Source organism: Mirounga angustirostris, unplaced genomic scaffold (genome assembly GCF_029215605.1).
Source record: "Mirounga angustirostris isolate CCGP_5_RB_7025 unplaced genomic scaffold, mMirAng1.0.hap1 SCAF_13, whole genome shotgun sequence".
In the NCBI taxonomy this organism is placed as follows: Eukaryota; Metazoa; Chordata; class Mammalia; order Carnivora; family Phocidae; genus Mirounga; species Mirounga angustirostris.
In genome coordinates, this window is record NW_026991721.1 from 66,611,393 (window position 1) to 66,632,766 (window position 21,374).

The 21,374-nt window shown below is 38.1% G+C and overlaps 1 protein-coding gene across 1 annotated transcript in view; it reads right to left on the bottom strand.

Annotated features, from left to right (window-relative positions):
• Window positions 1-6,053: 6,053 nt before the first annotated feature.
• Window positions 6,054-21,374, bottom strand: part of RAB38 (RAB38, member RAS oncogene family) — a 150,994-nt gene continuing 135,673 nt past the window's right edge. The window contains exon 3 of the mRNA XM_064577119.1: window positions 6,054-6,134. Within this exon, the coding sequence (XP_064433189.1) occupies window positions 6,099-6,134 (36 nt within the window). The 3' untranslated portion in view covers window positions 6,054-6,098. The remainder of the gene's footprint in view (window positions 6,135-21,374) is intronic.

The window sequence follows — 21,374 nt, forward strand, 5'->3', positions numbered from 1 at the left end:
ATGAATGGATAAAGGAGAAGTGTTCATGGACTGATGAATGAATATATACACAGTGGAATATTACCAGTCACAAAAAAGAATGAAATCTTGCTATTTGTAACAACATGGATAGAGCTAGAACGTAGAATGCTAAGTGAAATAAGTCAGTCAGAGAAAGACGAATACCATATGATTCCATTCATATGTGAAATTTAAGAAACAAAACAAATGAGCAAAGAAAAAAGAGAGGGAGACAAACTGAGAAACATTCTTTTTTTTTTTTTTTTTAAGATTTTATTTATTTATTTGACACATAGAGAGAGAACATAAGCAGGGGTAGTGACAGGCAGAGCCAGAGGGAGAAGAAGAAGCAGGCTTCCCACTGAGCTGGTAGTCCAACGCAGAGGTCGATCCCAGGACGCTGGGATCGTGACCTGAGCTGAAGGCAGCCACCTAACCGACTGAGCCACCCAGGTGCCCCAAGAAACAGATTCTTAATGATAGAGAATAAACTGATGGTTATAAGAGGGGAGGTGGTTGGGGGGGATGGGGGTAATAGGTGGTGGGGATTAAGGAGTGCACTTGTCATGATGAGCACCAGGTGAGGTATGGAATTGCTGATTCATTATCTCGTACACCTGAAACTAATATAACACTGTTAACTATACTGGAATTAAAATATAATAATATTAATACAAAAGAAAGATATGGCAACCACTAGAAAGTCATAAAGAGACAATCCAGGTATTCCTGAATGTAAAGTTGACAATCAAAACAAACTAATAATCAACAATAGATTAACTTTAACATCAAAGGGCCAAGTTGCACCCAGTCATGTGTATTTCTTTACAAATTTTGTCAGTTATAAATTCTCCCTACAATCTTAACTCTTGGTAAGAATTTTAATTGTTTTTATTTTTCTTCAGAAACACATGGCTGGCTAGAGCGTGGGCTGTTCCTCAGCCATCTGACCGAGTGTACAGACTGGAAAAAGAGAAGCTTCAATTGTCCTCTGTCTTTTGCCATCTTCAGGGTGCTGAACAAACTAGAGGAGCAGCCTTATAGTGGAAACTGAGTTTCTCAGACACTCGGGAGATCAGCTATTTACATTATACTTCAGGCAATGACTCTACAGTATATGGTCAGGTTGTTTGCTTTCAATCCTAGCTCTATCAACTACTCACTATGACCTTGGGCAAGTCAATTAAACTCTAGAGCCTCTCTTGGTCAATATAATATGGTTTGCTGTGAGGATAAAATGAGATAATCATGCTGCTAAGGCACTTAGCACATAATGAGTGATCAATGATCAAAATAATACCTGACACCCCCCTTGCGGGGGTTCAGGATATGGAAATGTGTTAGTCATGCTATTGTGGTGATTTGGATGTTTATTAGATCTATTAAGGGGTAGAGTCTTGAGAAGGAGGGAAGAGTAGGTTATGAAAGCATTTATCAAATCAAAGCTAATATTGCTTCCTCCAAAAGGGACAGTATCCAGTCCTTCTAAAAGGTCCCTTATGGGCTGCTGTATGTCCCCAAGCTATTGGCTTGGTTAAAAAATGCACTGAGTCTTAGAAAAGAAAAATGTTTCAGACCGGACTTTGGCACCTTTCTGAGGCAGCCTGAAGATTTGTTCCACTCTTCTCTGACCTCTGCTCTGGGCAAAGTATTAGGATCATTGCTGGCTACTTATGAAGTCTGAGCTTGGGGGGTAAGAGAGAGAAATACCCTCACTTCTCCACCATCTCCCCTCCACCCCCGCCCCTCAGTAGCCCTTGTCTTTATCCAATATTTTGAACACTTGGAGTCCTTATTCAGGAAAAGGGAGCTTTGATTTTTGTACTGTCAGCCAAGAGTCAACAGCTTATGCCTACCTGGTAGCTAACATAATTCTGGTAACAAGGATGGCTAACTGGTTTTGTAGCTCCCCACTCTTCCACTGCCTAAATGGGCACCACAGTGGGGTGGAAAGAGCACTACATAGAAGATTTCAAAGATCTGAGTTCCAGGCTACACACCCTTAAAATAATTGTTTTAACTTTCTGAACCTCAGTTTTCTCCTCGGCAACATGAGAATGAGAACCTGCTTCAATAGTGTTGTAGTGAGGACTTATGTCTCATATGATAAGACAGATGAGAGTATCTGCCTAAGGAATCTTCTCAGATGGCCATGGAATCTAATGGAAACAGTTCAGATTACTGATAGGAAGATATTTTTTGTTTGTGGTGAAGAAAGGAAATGTCTTCTCATTAACCTCCTCCTGGAGGAACAAAGGTTGAAGGGTACAATTTTTTACTCCCAGCGAAAGATCCATCTTGCTTCTTAACAGGAATTTAGGAGTCCATGGTCATTTCCACCTCCAGCTCCCAGAGATACCACAAGGGGTAGCACTTATCCTTCCGGATGTGCAATATAGCTCCATGGTTGTCCTAGCACCCTTTCCTGGTGTAAATGTTGCCCTTCCTAAAAACAAATAGAGGCAGGAAGAATAAAGAGAGACCTAAACTGAGCAAGAAAAACACCACGGTCTTCTGTTGTACTACAACTAGCTTGCTTTAAGTTACCTACATTCTTCTAGATTTCATTTTTCCTTATTTGTAAAATGCATTCAAAACTTGGCAGGCACTATCTAGATGATGATTCAGAAATGAAAAGATTTAGTCCCTGCCTTCAAAGAATCCAGAGCATCATGGGTTAAACAGACATGCAAACCAACAGTTCCAAAGCAAAGTGATAAACGCTATTGTGTAAGCAGCAGGAGCTTGGAGGAAGGAGCCCTTAGGGTTTATTAAGAGTAAGAAAAAACCACAGACAAGGCAAAGCTTAACTTCCAATCTGAAGGAGAAGCAGCAGTTTGGTAAGCAAGAAAACAAAGATGGGTATTGCAGGCAGAGAGGAGAAAATACGCAAGCACAGACATGAGAGAGAAAAGGTCAGTTAGCCTAGGATACATTTGAGGTAGGATCCAGATTCTTATCCTCTGGTCCATTGATATTTCCTTATTTATGATATCATACATATGGGTTTACTTCCTTTTTTTTTTTTTTATGGAGGAAATCTATTTGTTGATCTCATATTCCCAAGTTGGTTGGTAATAAGGAGGTTATGTATAATATATTTGTGTATATATACACATTTATATATAATGAGGGAATTATAAAATCTTTCAATTCATATAACCACTTCTGTCATGCTATGATATTTATTTACAATCAAGAAATTGTGTACATAAAACTAACCCTGTGTCTCAAGGGCTATATCCAATTCTTCTTATACGATGATTTTTAACTATTTATAGATTAACTATTACATATCCCAGCCTCACAATGGCTCCTTTGCAACTTGCAGTGGAATCTGCATTTGTTCCAAGCCCCTGCTTTCAACAGCCTTGGGCAATTTCAACTCTGTCTCTACGTGTTACCCAGACCTTTTTTTTTCTTTCATTTTTTTCTGTAATAAAACTAAACTGGCCAATGAGTTTTTAAAAAAATATGTCTAAATAGTGGAGAGGAAGGTAGCAACAATTCCACATGATTTCCTCTTTTCTAAAATCTTCATCGTCCTCCATCACCTCCTCTTTCTCTTCCAAAGACCCTGCTACTTATTTTACTAAGAAAAGGGAAGCACTGAGAAGAGAAATTTCTTGTCCTCCCTCTGTAGCCCACAGCCTGCCTTTGTCTTTATGTTTTACTCTGCTAACTTTCCTGCCATTAGCTCAAGTCCACCCCTCCCTGGAGCACAGGATCCCCTCCTTCTCATTTAAAGATATTTCTCTAGCATTGTCCGTTCTTTTCCACGTATCATCATTTTTTCTCTCCCTGCTAGAATTCTTCCACTGCCGTTCAAACACAGTGAAATATCTCTGACCTTAAGAGAAAATCCCCCCTTTCAACTTCATATCCATCTTCTATAATTACCCCATTTATGTTTCTCTTTATAGCAAAAGTCCTTAAAAGAGTTGTCTGTATTTATTGTCCCCATTTCTCAACTCCTTTTTCTAATTGGAACCTATGCTGTCCCTAGCAGAAACCAGGTACATGTGCAAATTCTCAGCCTTCATATTTTTTTCACTCAACAGCAACACCACCATACTCAATCAGTCTTGTTTCTTGAAGCAGGTTCTTCACTTCGGGGGGATGGCACATTTTTCCAATTTCCCCCCTTACTTCACTGGCCACTCATTTTCTATTTCCTTTGCTGGATTATTTTTGTCTACTCCACCTCGAAAAGATTGCACACACCACAGTTCATGCCTGTTCCTCTCCTCTAACTACATTATACTCACTCCCTGGGTAATTTCCATAAATCAATTGGAATACTTCCTCTTCAGTCATGTTTCCAAATTTAAATCAGTAGCTTAGACTTTTGCCTTGAATTTCAGAATCATGTGTCCAACTGCTTCTTTACACCTTTGCTTGGATGACTAACAGTTATTTTTAATTTTCCACCTACACCACCACCCACAAACCTGCTCCATCCCTGGTTTTCCCCATTTTTGTAAATGGTGCCACCATTCCTCTGGTTGCACAGACCAGAGCCATCCACGACTTCTCTTTTTCTTTCACAGACATACACATCCACTCTGTCAGCACATCCTTTCAGCTTTCCCTTTGACATATACCCACAATCCAATCTCTCCATCTCTGCTACCACCCCCCTGCTCTAAGGAATGTCTCCCACCTGCTCTCCTGCAACAGACTTCTAACTATTCTGTTTTCATTCTTTCTTCCCTCATCTGGAACAACTGATATCATATTTATAAAATGTAAATTGTATAATGCCATTCCCTGCTAAGTACAAAAGTCTTCCCATCTGAGGTCCTTATAATGATACATGCATGAAATCTAGTCCCTATGTACTTCTCTTTACTCATATTCTACCCACCCCCTCATCTCCACTCTGGCTCATTGAATACTCCCAAATGCGATCCTGCTTCAGTTTCTTTGTTACAGCCTTCTCTACTTAGAATATTTTTACCCAAATATTTATGACACTCTCCATCTCATTTGGTCTCACATGTAACTTTCTCTGAGAGTGTTCTGCAACTTATCGAAAATAACACCCCAATTTTCTTTTTGACTTTCTGGAATTATCCATACCTGATATTATAGTACTTAGTCTAAATGTATTTGTATGTTTGTAGTCTATCTTCTCCACATACATAGCCCTTTGACAGCAGGGACTTCTCTCTGATTCATCACGAGAACAGTGAGGTGCATGGTTAGCATATAGAAAGTATATATGCAATAAATAAGAGAGGACCGAGGTAAATGAGTCTATATGACAACCTACACATAGGTCTTGTCCAAAGAGGGTCTCTAGCTGAAGTTACTGACAAAGACCACCTAATTTGTCTTTAACCATTTCTCTCTAGAATACACAAAATTTACATAGGGTTTGTAAAATATACATAAATGAAGTAATGTGTTGGGCAGAAAATCAGTCTTTAAACTTGGTGAAAGCAACAACTTTCAATAAAAGCAGACACCTTGGTATGAGTCTCTAATAATACTATTAATAATGGTAATAGCAGATTTTTACTGAGTACTTATTACATGTTACATGCTGGTTCAAGTGATTTATATGTGTGAACTTAGGTAATCGTCACAATGTTACCATGAGTGAGGTACTTTTAATTTCCCCATTTGACAGGTGAAGAATAAGAGGGCAAGAGATATTATCATAGAACTAATAAATGACAAAAACAGATTTTAAATGTATGAGTCTGTCTCCTCGTTATTCTGTGATTCTTTTTCTTGTATATGACAATGACAAAAACGAAAGCTTTAGGGTAAGATTCCTTATTCTAAGCTGTTTTTATCAATCATCAATCTGTCATCATTCACCTAATTGTATCTTTTTAAAATGAATAAAACTTCCTATTTATAGATATTATCATCATTATTTTTAATAACCATCATTATTCACTTTTAATAATCAAGTCATCCTAAATTTGGGCAATAGAAATCCAGGTGAGCTGAATTCTGAGCCGTTTTGATCTGTACCCTCAATATGTGACACTTCTTTATTTTCAACTACAGCAAGATGTTTCAAGTTGTGTTGTACTTACTCTGCCAAAGGTGTGATTTCGGTTGTATCTCCAAGGATCCCAGGTTCATTTTAATAAGGAATGCTGTTGACAAGCCAAGATCTAGGAGGAAAGCATACTGGTAACTACTGATGTAACATTGCTTTTAGCCCTCTCTGTTGCTTAATTACATACATTTAATCATCCATGCTAACAAAAATTAAAATCCAATGCCACAGTGCTCTTCCTCAGCTTTTTTCCATACCAAATTTACCCATCTGTTTTATCCAGCACCATATAAAATAATTTCAAAATGTATAAATCAAAACCACTATGAAAACAACTTAGTAAAGTTCAAGATATCTTTGTATTTCTTTTCTTAGTACATATTTTATTAAGGGTGTACATTCAAAATGACATGTTGCAATTTCTTGAATTAATCTTTTCTATGCAGACATGTTATCATTTGATATACAGATAAGTTCATTTGTTCCTCTTTTGCAAATATTTTAATTAGGATTCTTAAATCAATATTCATAAAGGAAACAACTTTTCCAGCTTTTTAATCTTATCTTTATCAGATTTAGTTTTAAAAATCACATTTGTTTCAGAAAAAATATATAGAAGTTTTTCTTCTTTTTTATTTCTATGCCCTAGAAGAATTTTTGTAGGAATAGTTTTTAAAGGATTGGTAAAATTCCCTATGTAACTGTCTAGTTTGGGTAATTTTTAGGAGGTAGTTCTTTGGATTCTTTATCCTTTTTTAATATTTTAAATTTTTTAAAAAGATTTATTTATTTTAGGGAGCACGAGAGTCAGTGTGAGCAGGGGAGAGGCAGAGGGAGAGGGGCAACTGGAGAAGGAGAGACAGAGAGAGAGGAACTCAAGCAGACTCTGCTGAGCATGGAGCCTGACATGGGGCTCCATCCCACGACCCTGAGATCATGACCCAAGCTGAAACCAAGAGTTGGAAGCTCAGTGGACTGAGCCACCCAGGTGCCCCTATCCTTTTTTTTAATATGATAATCAGTCATATTTCTATCACAAGTAGGGTCAATTATAATCAATTGTATTTTCACTTCAGATTTCAAATATATATCTGTAACTGATATGAAATAATCTTTTACGATCTTAATTTCATTTTTTTTTAAATAGTTATTTCCAGGGGCACCTAGATGGCTCAGTTGGTTAAGTGTCTGCCTTCAGCTCAGGTCATGATCCCAGGGTCCTGGAATTCAGCCCTGCCTTGGGCTCCCTGCTCAGTGGTAAGTCTGCTTCTCCCTCTCCCTCTGCTCCTTCTGCCCTCCCCCAGCCCCAGCTTCATACTTTCTCTCTGGTTCAATCTCTCTCTCTCTCTCAAATAAATAAATAAAATCTTTAAAAAAATAGAATAAAATAGTTATTTCCCTCTGTCATTTTTCATTTTGTTTATATTTAGATACGCTTTCACTCTATTTTTTGATAGATACATCTAACTATAGTTAGATAAGAGTGGTTTCTCTATTTGATGTTTTTTTCCAAAGAATGATAAATAACTTTAACTTTTTAATACTAATTTATTGATGTATAAATCATACACAATAAATATGCCTAGAATATACCCATATACAGTTTGGGCAATCTTAAAAATGCACTTTTGTAAATACACCACAATCAAACATTGTCATCATCACAAAAACTTACACACATTTTCAATAAATCACCAACACCACCCCTGTTTCCAGGAAATGACTCATCATTCATTAACTATAGCTTAATTTTGCCTATTCTAAAAAGTTGTGTAAATAAAATCAAAGATATGTACTCTTTGTGTCTGCCTTCTTTCACTTAACATAATGCTTTTGAGATTCATCAAACTTGCTCTATGTGTCAGTAATTCATTTCTTCTTACTGCTCAGTATGAATGAATATAACTCTGTGAATATAGCAATTTGTAACTGTGAATATACTTTTATCATGTATCTTATATATATTCCATGTGAAGTGTCTGCTTCAGTCTTGTTCTTGTATATTGGGTTGTTTGCCTTCTTATTAAAAGTTGTAGGAATAATCATTCACAAAGATATAAAAAAAATCACAAAGAAATACTGTGCATGTTTAGAGAGAGACTATAAAATATTTTCTGCCTATCTACGACTTGCCCTTTTATTTCAGTAATGGACTGTTTTGAGGAGGCTCGCCTCACATTCTCTCTCTCTATCCAACTATCTCTGGTCTTTCAGTTATATAACCCAAGAAATTTCCCAGTATAAGCTGGGATTCTACAAGCATAAAGAATCTTCAATAATGCCTAATGAGTTCAAGGCAATCTAGCGACAGCTTTCCCTGTGTCAATATGTCAAATCAACAAAAATATTTATTGCCATTTGGGAACTCAAGCTCAGAGTAGTGGAGGAGCTGGCTCCAGATCATACAGTAATTACAATGTTGACTTTTATTATTTTCTAGAAAGTAGGTGGTATATTTTTCCCCCATAATGTTTATTTCCCATTGATTTCATATTTTTTTCTAAGCCATTTCACAATTAAAAAAATTAATTTAGAGGTATGTCTCAACTCCCAACTAGATGGTGAATTCTTTATTGGCAAAACACATTTCATCACACTTTGTAAGTACCAAAAAAAAAAAAACACAAAAAAAAGAAAAAGGAAGAAAGAAAGAAGAAAGAGAGAAAGAAGAAAGAAAGAAGAAAGAAAGAAAGAAAGAAAGAAAGAAAGAAAGAAAGAAAGAAAGAAAGAAAGAAAGAAAAAGAAAGAAAAAAATATTTGAGTAGCTTCAACTTGCTCTTTTTTTCTGGTGTTCTATCAGAAAAAGTTATGAACTTTTACTCAATTTTCCCTGTCAGTAATTTGAAAATCATTTCCTTCCTCTTTACCTTTAACTAATTAAACACCAAGCACTGAGAACTCTTTATCTCTAAAATCTGTTATTCTCCATCCCACTATTGTTTATTTAGTCCAACACATCATTTCTTGCTTAAATTATTTTCATTTTCACTCTGTTTTCCTGATTTTAGTGAGTGAAACCTTAAAGGCACTCCAAGAAATACTCTACATTGCAATCAGCAATACTTTCCAAAAATCTATCCCATTCATTGATTTATTTACCAAACACAGGGACTCTGCTATGCTTTCTGATGGTTAGGATAAAAAAGGAAGAGCCCTTGGCTTTACTTTTACAAGTGGAATAGACAAACTTAAGAAGAATAATAAAGAACCAAGGCATCCAGATTGGTATGGAAGAAGTAAAACTGTCACAATTTGCAGATGACATGATACGATATATTGAAAACCCTAGAGACTCTATACAAAAAAATAGAATACAAAATTAATATACAGAAATCTGTTGTGTTTCTACGCACTAAATAACAAAGTAGCAGAAAGAAGAATTAAGAAAACAACCCCATTTACAATTGTACCAAAAATAATAAAATACCAAGGAATATACCTAACCAAGGAGGCAAAAGACCTGTACTCTGAAAATTTTAAGAAACTGATGAAAGCAAATGGAGATGACACAAAAAATGGGAAGACATTCCATGCTCATAGACTGGAAGAACCAATATTGTTAAAATGGCCATACTACTCAAAACAGTCTACAGAGTCAATGCAATCCCTATCAAAATACAGTAGCATTTTTCACAGAGCTAGAACAAATAATCCTAAAATTTGTATGGAACCACAAAAGATCTCAAATAGCAAAAGCAACCTTGAGAAAGAACAAAGCTGTAGACAAATTCTGAAATCTGCAACCCAAGATTTCAAAGTATACTATGAAGCTATAGTAATCAAAATGGTATGGTACTGGCACAAAAATAGACAAAAAGATCAATGGAATAGAACAGAGAGCCCAGAAGTAAACCTATGCTTCTATGGTCAATTAATCTAGGACAAAGAAGGCAAAACTATGCAATGGGAAAAGACAGTCTTTTCAATAAATGGTGCTGGGAAAACTGGACAGCTGCATGCAAATGAATGGAACTAGACACTTGTTACACCATACACAAAAAAAAAATCAAATGGATGACGACCTAAACGTGAGGCCTGAAACCATAAAACTCTTAAAAGAAAACATAGGCAGTAATCTCTTGTACATTTTCTTTAGCAACATATTTATGGATATGTCTTCTCAGGTAAAGGAAACAAAAGGAAAAATAAACTATTGGGACTACACTAAAATAAAAAGCTTTTGCACAATGAAGAAAAGCATCAACAAAACAAAAAGACAACCTACTGAATAGAAGAAGATATTTGTAAATGATATATCTGACAAGGGATTAATATCCAAAATATAGAACTATAGAATTATGTATAAAATATAACATCTAATAGTTATATGAAGAAATTATACAATTCAATACCCAAACAATCTGATTTAAAAAATGGGCAGAGTACCTGAATAGATTTTTTTCTAATATATACAGATGGCCAACACATTTTGAAAAGATGCTCAACATCCTCATCATTAGGGAAATGCAAATCAAAACCACAAAGATATTACCTCATATGAGTCAGAATGGCTAGAATCAAAAAGACAAGAAATAACAAGTGTTGGTGAGAATGTGGAGAAATGGAAACCCTAGTGCAGTGCTGGTAGGAATGTAAACTGGTGCAATCACTGTGGAAAACAGTATGGAGGTTCCTCAAAAAATTAAAACTAGAACTACCATATGATCCAGTAATAACACTACTGGGTATTTACCAAAGGAAAACACTAATTTGAAAAGATATATGCACCCCTATGTTTATTGCAGCATTATCTATAATAGCCAAGATATGGAACCAACCCAAGTATCCAGCAATAGATAAATGGATAATGAAGATGTGGTATATATATACAACGGAATATAACTCAGCCATAAAAAAGAATGAAATTTTGCCATTTGCAGCACCATGGATAAACCTAGAGGGTATTATGCTAAGTGAAATAAGTTGGACAGAGAAAGACAAATAACATATGATTTCACTTATATATTTAATCTAAAAAGTAAAAAAAAACAGACTCTTAAATACAGAGAATAAACTGATAGTTGCCAGAAGGGACATGGAAGGGTGGTTGGGCAAAAGAGATTATGGGGATTAAAAGGTACAAACTTCTAGTTATAAAATAAGTTACAGAAATGAAATGCATAGCCTATAGAATAGAGTGAATAATACTGTAATAATATTGTACGGTGGTAGATGGTTACTCCTTATCGTATAGACTTCTTCAATCATTATATTGTATACATGAAACTAATATAACATTGCATATCACCTATACTTCAATAATAATTTATTTTTAATTTGAAAAAAAGGGAATCAAAGAAAACAACCATGACTCAATGTATTTGGGACCACATAAGTAAGAGTGAATATTTGAGGGGTGCCTGGGTGATTCAGTCAGTTAAGCGTCTGCCTTTGGCTTGGATCATGATCCCAGGGTCCTGGGATCAAGCCCCACATCAGGCTCCCTGCTCAGTGGGAGTCTGCCTCTCCCTCTCTCTCTGCCACTCTCCCTACTTGTGCTCTCTAATAAATTTTAAAAATATTTTTTAAAAAAGTGAATATTTGAGCTGAATCTTAAGAGAAGAGTAGAAATTGTTTATTTTGTGTGTGTTCCTTTGCTTTCTATTTGGAGCGAGGTTAAGGAGTAATCTGGATTGTGGCCTGTGGGCAGTGGGAGGTCAGGGGTAGGAATTGGCTGTTATTTTTATTTTTAGAAGATAGCGTTAGTACCGATTTAAGACCTGTTGGAACTAGAACATTTTGATCATTTTAATTTTTCTGTTATATGACAGTGATTATTTGGAATTTAAGCAAGAAAACTCACCATTAAAAAAAAATTCAGCTTCTTTGTCATGGTGGAGCTGCAAAGCACCATAAATCAGATCTATTTATTCTGCAGAGACTTACTTAACAGGCAAATATTAATCAAATAGGCACCTAATTCCCTAAATCAGCAGAACTTTGGTGTGGGAAAATTTCAGAAAAATGTGCAAAGGGACTTAGGAACCTCCTGAGAGGAAGAGGTTAAGATCCCAGCTTCTTTCTGTTTGAGCTTCAATGCTATCACATTTTACTGTGAACTGATTATATTCCACAAAAGACCCACTGACAGGAAAGGACCTGAGGGGAAGGTGCCAGGAGGGAAAGACAAGCCTCACTGGCCACCCAGGCTCCACAGCAGGGCCTAAACAGAGGTGATAATGGGCGTGTGACTGACACTGGAAATCCTTCCCTCTCCCAGAGGAATATGTTAGGCACAATTGCTGGACCTTCATAGTTAAACTAAAGAATTCTAACCTTGTATATACCCTTGAGCACCTGTGGATGAAGAAAGTGCTCATGGGAGTAGGATCCAGACCAGTAATGATATCTTTCCTGCAGATGATCAGGACATATTCCATAGGGCAGCACAAGTGTTCAACTCCTCCAATTGGCAGCAAAAGAAACCAGGGAGTCAAAAAGCTAGCATCTGCCTGTGGCCATGTCAAATTCTTGAGTTCTCTTTCAGCCTAAGCAGGATTAGCCACTCTGAGCTGAATAACTCCCGAGGTTCTTAGACAATTGTTGACTATTGAGGAGGACTTAGGAGAGATACTCTAAAATCCTTATGGTCTTAGTTTGCTAGAGCTGCCATAACAAAGTGCCATAGAATGGGTGACGCTGACAGCCATAGTTTATGTTCTCACAGTTCTGGAGGCCAGAAGTCTGAGATCAGGATGTCGGCTGGGTTGGTTTCTTCTGAGGCCTCTCTCCTTGGTTTGTAGATGGCCATCTTCTCCCGTGTCTTCTCACAGTCTTCTCTCTGTGTGTATCTGTGGCCTCTCTTCATAAAGACACCATTTATATGGGATCAGGGCCCACCCAAATGACCTCATTTTAATTCAGTCACCTCTTTACAGACTCTACTTTCAAATACAGTCCTCTACTGAGGTACTGAGGATTAGGACTTCAACACATAAATGTGGCAAGGGAGGGCACAGTTCAGCCTAGAACACTTGCCAAGTTCACAAACGGAGACTTGAGGGAACTTGAATGTTAAAAAGAGATAACCCTTAGTATTTTTAAGTTATTTTATTGTCATATCATTACCCATCACCAATTATTTCATATCTAATGCTATGTCAACTTGCTTCAGAAATTTTGTTTCAACATATTAATGAATATAGAAGATGCAATTGAGGCTCTTAGTGAAACTTACTTCATTCCGATTCACATCTGCCCCTTCACAGAAGTCATCAGTATGTACCCTGACCACATTCCTATGGATATTTTTATCTTTTGTTGTCAACTTACCTGCACTCTAAGCTGGTGAAGTAGATCATACCATTTATATCTGCTTAAAATTCTTATATAAATGTCAGCTTCAGAATAAAGTTCACACTCCCTAGCATGGCATAGTTGTTGTTTTTTTTTTTAAGATGTATTTATTTATTTTTACAGAGAGAGCACACGCAAGAGGTGGTGATGGTGAGGGGACAGAAGGGGAGAAAGAGGGAGAGGGAGAGAATCCTAAGTAGACTCCAAACTGAACATGGAGCCTGATGCAGGGCTCAATCCCATGACCCTGAGATCATGACCTGAGCTGAAACTGAATTTGTCACCAAACAGACTGAACCACTCAGGAGCCATTTAACATGGCATAGTTTTTAAAGATCTCTCTTCACCTGTCTTTCCAGTCCCACTCACTGTCTTGCTCCAACACAATAAGGAGCGGAACTCGTCATTTGCACACATATATCTCCATTCCTTTCCTTACACATGCTCTTCTATTTCCCTAGATTGATCTTGCCTCCTGCTGTCTGGTTTCTTGTCTCTCATTTATATTCTTGTATCATTGAATAATGCCTCTGTCACAATAGACATCATAATAGATTAAAATTGCACATTTTTTTGCATGTTTTACTCAAAGGATTCAGAGTGCCTTGAATGTAAGGAGTGAACCTCTCATAATTCAATGTCTAGAGCTTGGCAAATAGAATATTATTAGCTCAACTAAGATTTGTTAAATGAATTATTAATTGAATGAATTAATTGGTTATTGATGATGTTGGTGATAATATTGCTTGGTGGCACATGCTTATCCCATGAAATTGAAAAAAAAAATTTAGTTATTGAAAAAACCTAAAAATGAAGTATTCCTGAGATTCTGTTCCAACAACAAAAGCAGCACCTAAATAAGGAAAAAAAGATAAATGTATTTTTTGAAAATTTCTCCTGCTGAGACTTTCATGATGGCTGCTTTCCTTCAGTGGCTGGGGTATATATGGCTGAGTGGCTCTGGGATGCCTGAGTGCAAGCTTCACTCAACACCTGACAGTTCTGTCCCTCCCTGATCCTACTGGGAGCTGTTACTATCAGGTGGCAGGGACTTTTATTCCTGCCTTATTAAGATGGGGACGCTGATCCTGGAACCTAATTCCACCGAAACCCGTAACTCAGGGAAGGGAGTCGGGGTTTAGGGAGACATATAAGAGAGCCCTTCAAATAAATTGAAAAGCTAGTACAGGTTCTAAAATTTTAAAAGCCTTTTCATCACATCCATGTTCAATATCTGTCTCTTTTCAAGAAAAAACAAAAACAAAAACAATTTCTATCAAATTGAGGTCATAGGCTTCCCAGGAAAAGGCACAGGCCAGCCTCCCTCCAGGCAACAGATTCTCCCGTACAGGGCTATCTCTGCACGGGAGGCGCAGCTGCATGGAGCAGCTGGTTCCTGCACACAGCCTTGCTCCACCACCTGTGCTAATTGCTTCCCTGGAATGACACAAGGAACTGGGGTAGGAGAAGGCTGGCAGTATCCTGAGGTAATTCCTGAGGGCTCTCTTCCTATACTCATTATCCTGGCAGACACTCAACCTCCAGGTCTCCCCAGAGCACCCCAAGTCAGTCATACCAAAACATCATGGGCATCCTCCTTCCTGAATGATAGAACAGGAGGTTAATCCCCAGGCACAGTACCTGGGGAGGCCAGGGAGTGGATGAGGGAAGATAGTTGAGTGTAAGAGGGAGACTGTGTCAGCTTTCTCGCCCTCATTACTGGGAGCAGACAGAAGCTGTCTCGGTTTGCAGACCTGAGGGGGTGCTGGCTGCCTACAGGGTCATCACTAGAGATAAAACCAGGAGAGAGAACCAAGACCTCATGGGGCAGTTTTGCCTGGAATGAATGAGAACACAGTAAAATGACACTCAGGTGGTCTTCTCTCATCATGCTGACAACGTCTCACCCAGGGCTTGGGACTTAATACAGGATGAACAATTACCACCTGACATGGCTCAGGGGCTATGAACAGAAATGCATCCACAGAGGGCAATATAAGAAAATTCAACTTTATAAAACAATAGCTAAGTTTGGGGTATCAACAAGCATTTGAAATACAAGTAACATGCATTTTTAAATAAAGATCTCCCACCATACCCACCCACCCCCACACACAATCACACACAATCACACAATGAGCAACAAGAGAATTTCTCTTTCTTTTTATTTTTATTTTTTGGAAAAGAAGAAGCTTGTGCAAAGTAACAGATCTAAAAGACAGTGACTGACTCCAAAGAGATCAGAAATAAGCTAAAAGGATTGTCTCTCTGAGACACTGTTACGCCAATATTATTCCAGGATTGTTTCAACACTTTCATGTGATCATGCCTGTTTCCTCAAATAGATGACATTGTTCCTAGCTAGATCGGAGTTTACCTCATCCACTTTTGTATAGGCTACAGTGTCTATGAAAGTGACAGGCACAAAGAAGCCGCTAAATCAACATTTCCGGAAAGGAAGGAAATTAAGAGGAGAAAGGAGCAATGGCAGGATGGAGACAGGAAAGGAGATAGGGAGAAAAATGGGTGAGGGCTGTTTTAGGGTTTTCCAGAATTATACAGAAATCCACTCTCTGAGCCAAGATATAGGTTAAATATTTTTTTTTCATTGCGAGGAATACAAAATGGCCAGAAGCTATGCAGTTAAAAGGCAGGTCAACAGTTTTTGTACACAGCTCTAATTCTCCAATCAGATTCAATCATCAAACAATAATATTTAGATATATTCTGCAGTTTCTTATCATCTTATGCCCAAAGCTGGCCATGTTCAATAAACAAAACAGTTGTGGGCCCTGGGGGACAAATAAGCAGAAATCCCAAACAAAGGACGTCAAACAGGCACTTGAATAGGTTTTCCAGCCTTTTTCAAGGCAGATGTACCAAGAGCTGAAGGCATGGCAGCACTGAACATGACCCACCTTGCTTAAAACCAGTATCTATCCTTTATGGAAGTATCCTTTTTCTTATAAATAGGACAAATTGCAATATGGCCCATGCTAGCAAATACTATACCTATGAGAGAAGTTTATCTCCTGATTATTCTCTAAAAACAAGAAGGAAGGAGGAAGCCAGGACTGGGACTCAGAGGTTCTCCATCCTAACATTTTCTCTTTCACTAATTCTGAGGAGAACATGGGGAAACCTTTATTTATCTAAATCTATGGCATCCTTATTGAAGTTTCCCCCCTCATCTCTCCCTCTCTCTCTTGTTGGGCCATGAATGTATGCATGCCTGCTCATGTGTGCACATGCATGCACACATAAAGACAGTGTGTGTGTGTGTGTGTGTATTTTCCCCTGAGGGATGAAGATTAAAGGAGCAGTTGGGATAATTCCTGGGAGGTCTGAGAAGTTAATTTTATTTTCAAGGTCACAGACATTTACTAGGAAGTATAGTGTGACAAAATTGTTTTATGAAATTTTTACTGTTTTTCCCCTCAGAAATTGCTCCTATTGCCCAACTCTTTCCTCTCCTCTACATCATTATAGCAATTTAAGAATACTCTTCTCTGGTTCTAGTTCTAGTTAAGACAGAGTAAGAAGCTCCCTCTACCCTGTAACTTCCACCAAGTACAACAATAAAACCTGCACAGAATGTGGAGAGCAGCTGCTTCAGGACTCTGAAAGATAAATAGTGGCAGACAGGTGGAGGAAGAACATCAGAATTCAAAGTAGCACCATAGACACATCATTTGCCAGTTCTCCCACCTGTCTTTCTGCTGTTTCACACCAGGTAGGGCACAGTTGTGGAAGTACCCAACAGGACAGGACTGGAATTAGGAAGATGAGGGAGGCAGGGTTATGCAGACAGAGCCAGATCCTGTCTCCATTTATAATTGTAATATGATGGATTTTTGTATTAATTTTGATTTTTCACTCATGCATTATAATTGTATTTATCTTGGTTATTGATTTTTTTTGGCACCCCTTACATTTTGCACCTGTGGTGTATGCCTTCTTTGTTTCACCATGGTCCTGGCCCTGTAGCAAAGTAGGGTAACTAAAACACATTTTCTGGGTGGGAGCCCACAAATGTGAGCCACAGGGAACTGGTAATTGCCAAGGAGACTAAGGATAGAAAAGAGCTCAGGAAAGTGACCCCATGGAAATTATATATCAACTGCTGGCCTAAACCCCCAGCTGGGCAGGGGTGGATCGGATTCTAACCAGCAAACCAAAATCTGTGAGAACTGAACCACTAGGTAGAACACAGACAGGACAGAGAGAAACAAAGGTTTTGAAAGCTCAATTGACATTGGAACCCCAGACAAGACAATCCCACAGAAGGCAGGATTAACTTACAGCCTAAACCTACCAGAAACAGAGCACCAATATTCTCTATAGTGTTTAAATAGGATACAACCCAACATTAGCCAGTATATGAAGAAGGGAAATCTCAGCTCACATTGGAAAAGACAATCAACTGTTGCCAAAGTCAAGAGAACAGAGGCGTTGGAATTATTTGACTGCATCTTTTAGGCAGCTATTATAAAATGTTCCAACAAACCATCATGAACACTCTGAAAACAAATGAAAATATAGAAAGTCTCAGCAAAGAATCAGAAGATGTAGGAAGAACCAAACAGATATCTTATAGCTAAAAAGTATAAATAACAGAAATAAAGAATTCACTAATTGGACTCAAGAGTGAGATGGAGATGAATAGAATAAAATAGAGAAAAGGGTCAGAAAACTTGAAAATATGTTAGAAATTATCCAGTTTGAACAATAGAGGGAAAAGAGATTAAAAAAAAAAAAAGTCTCTGAGACCTGTAGAACAATAAAAACAGGCTTAATATTTGTGTTGTCAGAGTCCCAGAAAGCAATGGGGAAGAGTTTGGTCCTGAAAAACCCAGTTGAAGAAATAATGACCAAAAACTTTCCAAATATTTTGGTGTACAGTTCTAACAATTTTAATGCATGTATTGAAGCATATGGCCACTACTACAAACAGCTAACAGTAGCACTGAATTTCACACCTGGGTCTCTTTTCCTCAAGAGCTTATTTAGATCCTGTCCATATGCTTCCTTAGGTCTCCATTTAATTCTACCAGATAATCTCTTATGTAAAATGCGAGGTAAAGGATGTTATTTGGCCCTCATAATTTCTTTCATTCTCACAAGTTCCTGACACTGAACTATCAATGCAGTATTAACAACTATATTATGAGCAGTTTCCCTCAAAACTATTTATTTTTTTAGAGGGGGGAGGGGCAGAAGGAGAGGGAAAGAGAGAATCTTAAGCAGGCTCCACACCCATCCTGGAGCCGATGTGGGGCTCAATCCCACGACCCTATGATCATGACCTGTGCTGAAATCAAGAGTCGGACACCTTACTTACTGAGTCACCCAGGTGCCCCAAAGCTTTTATTTTTTAATAGATGAAAATCTCCAGGGATCTAAAAGACATCGAACCCTCCTCTGAAAATCAGCATGGAAAGCTTTCAGAATGTAGGGTCTCTTCACTTGCTGGTTCTTCAGCCAACAAAGAAGGGGGCACATGTGCAAATGTGAAGTATGTATAGGTCCCAGCAGTGCATCTGAGAAAACCATCAAAGATGAAAGTCGTGTCCAATGACAAAGGTACATTTCTAAAAAACAGCAGGAGCTTCACTCACATTAGTAAAGAAAATTAAATTAAAAACCAAATAAGATCAGGAGGGTGGGATCATAAGACCAAGCCAGAGAACTTCAATAAATTTTATCAAAAGAAGTGTGCCAAGGACAAATAGCCACTTCTGTTCTCAACCAGGTGCCCTGTTAGAGAAAAGGGTTAAGCATTTTCTTGTCATAGCAAAGCCAATGGTGGCAGCAGGAATGGGGGATCTGAATGAACGGCTGAGATGAGAAAGGCATTCTTATTTATGTCACTGCTGCTCGTATAGGGAACAAAGGCTATGTGGTATAGCAGAAAGCATACCCATTTGAAATCAGAACCCTTTGTAAAGCTCATGTCTCCATTAAACGTGAACTTGGGCAAGTCATTACCCCTGTCTTGAACTCCCTTTCCCAAACTGTGAAGAATGAAGACACTATGCTGCCTCACACAACTGTTGTAAAAATTAATGCACCAGGTCCTACCTCTTTGAGCTAGGATATCCTGAAGGGGGTGCATTTTTCTTGCACATGGAGGGGCAGTTAATCTCATTTGAAAGACCTTTCATCTCTACATTGCTCTGTGAGTCTTGAAGAACCAGGCTAGAGTGAAACCAAGTATCTCTGAGTTCATTAGATCTCTGGGTAGTTTTCTGCATTCCAACAGCCTCAAACTTTATATATTACATAGAGAAATAAAACAATACTTCCATTTTCTGGTTTTGAAATATTTCAATGAAGCAGGTTGTCCACCTGGATATGAGTATAAATTTTAGAAAAAAAAGCAAAAGGGAAATAAATATCACTCTGTTGTGCATCAAACACAGTTTTAAGGCTAAGAACCCTATGGATAGTTTAACTTAACTTGGGATTTACTGAGCACCTACTAGATAAGACATGCTTTCTGCCCCCTAGCTGCATCAAGCACTCCTGGGGAGATGGAAATCTTGCTCGATACTCCAGTGTGATAAATCTAGTAATGGAAAGATACACAAGGAACAGAGGTAGCATACAGGAAGCCACTAACTTTGCTCAGGAGGGCAGGTATGCTTCCCAGAAAAAGTGGTGTCTGAACACAAAGATGTGTAGGGTTTCTCAGGTTGGAAATGGGAACAGGCTTTCCAGGCAAGAGGAATAGCTTACACAAAAGCACAGAGCCAAGTGATGGCAGGGAGTTATCAGGAGATCTCCTTAAATCTACCACACTCCCAGAATGAAACCATTAGGATTAGAATCCATTTCCCCAGACTCAGGGTTGTCTGCTTCTAAATTTTGCCCAGATGGGATAATATAGGGAATAACATGTAGACAAAAGTCTAGGCTAACTATTTGATCTTGGGCAAACCACTCTGGGTATTAGTTTCCTTATCTATGAAATGAGTGAAAGATCATTGCTACTTTAGACAGCTGTTGTGAGGATGTGCTGAGAGGAAAGCATTCTTTAAACTGTAAATCTATGCAGATGTTTATTACTCTGGATATTACTTTAGATACAGTCATTTATAAATCACTTACATTCAATTAAGCTTAAGCAGCTACATTTATAAAGCAACAGATCCACAGTGCCCTGAATAATAGTAAATAATATGCAGCTGCTGCTAAAATGTGCTAGGAATTGATGTAGGAAGGACAAGTCTAGATGTTTTGAATCACTTTCAAGATGTTTGGTGACTAGGAAGAGAAACATCTATCACTTACGACTTCCCATCAGCAAAGTGTGAGGGAAAAGCTGTCACATGAAAGAAGGATTATGATAGAAAAGTAGAATAAGGCGAGAAAGCCTAAGAAGATACTTGAATGCATGATGTATTTAAAAAACATCATAGAAAACCCTCAGAGTGAGACATGATGTTCAGACTTCAGCAGCTCAGAAGAGGAGGTGCCAGAAGTCTTAAAGAAGAAACTATTAGGGGCACCTGGGTGGCTCAGTTGTTAAGCATCTGCCTTCGGCTCAGGTCATGATCTCAGGGTCCTAGGATTGAGCCCCACGTCGGGCTCCCTGCTCAGCGGGGAGCCTGCTTCTCCCTCTCCCTCTGACTGCTGCCTCCCCTACTTGTGCTCTCTCTGTCAAACAAATAAATAAAATCTTAAAAAAAAAAAAAAAGAAAGAAGAAACTACTACAAGGAGAGACAACAGGGGAGGCCCGGGAGGTCCAATGATGGATACCAACCTGTTCTGTTTTGCATTGCTTTCGAAGGTTCTCACACTGCTTCTTAGGTGCCATTTCATAACTTCTGTAATTTTTTTCTTTCCTTTGGGAGTGTGTGTACACGTAAGGAAAGGGCAGTTTATATGTACTAATTTGCTTTGAGAATATGGCGAAGTATTTTTTTAGCTTTCCTCTGGATGGTGACTCCCCTAAAAAACTTGTAAGTCATCTGACATGATAATTAAGAGCAGCTAAGATATGTAATTGATAAATTAATTCTTTCTTTCTTCTGTTAACCTACCAACCCTACATTA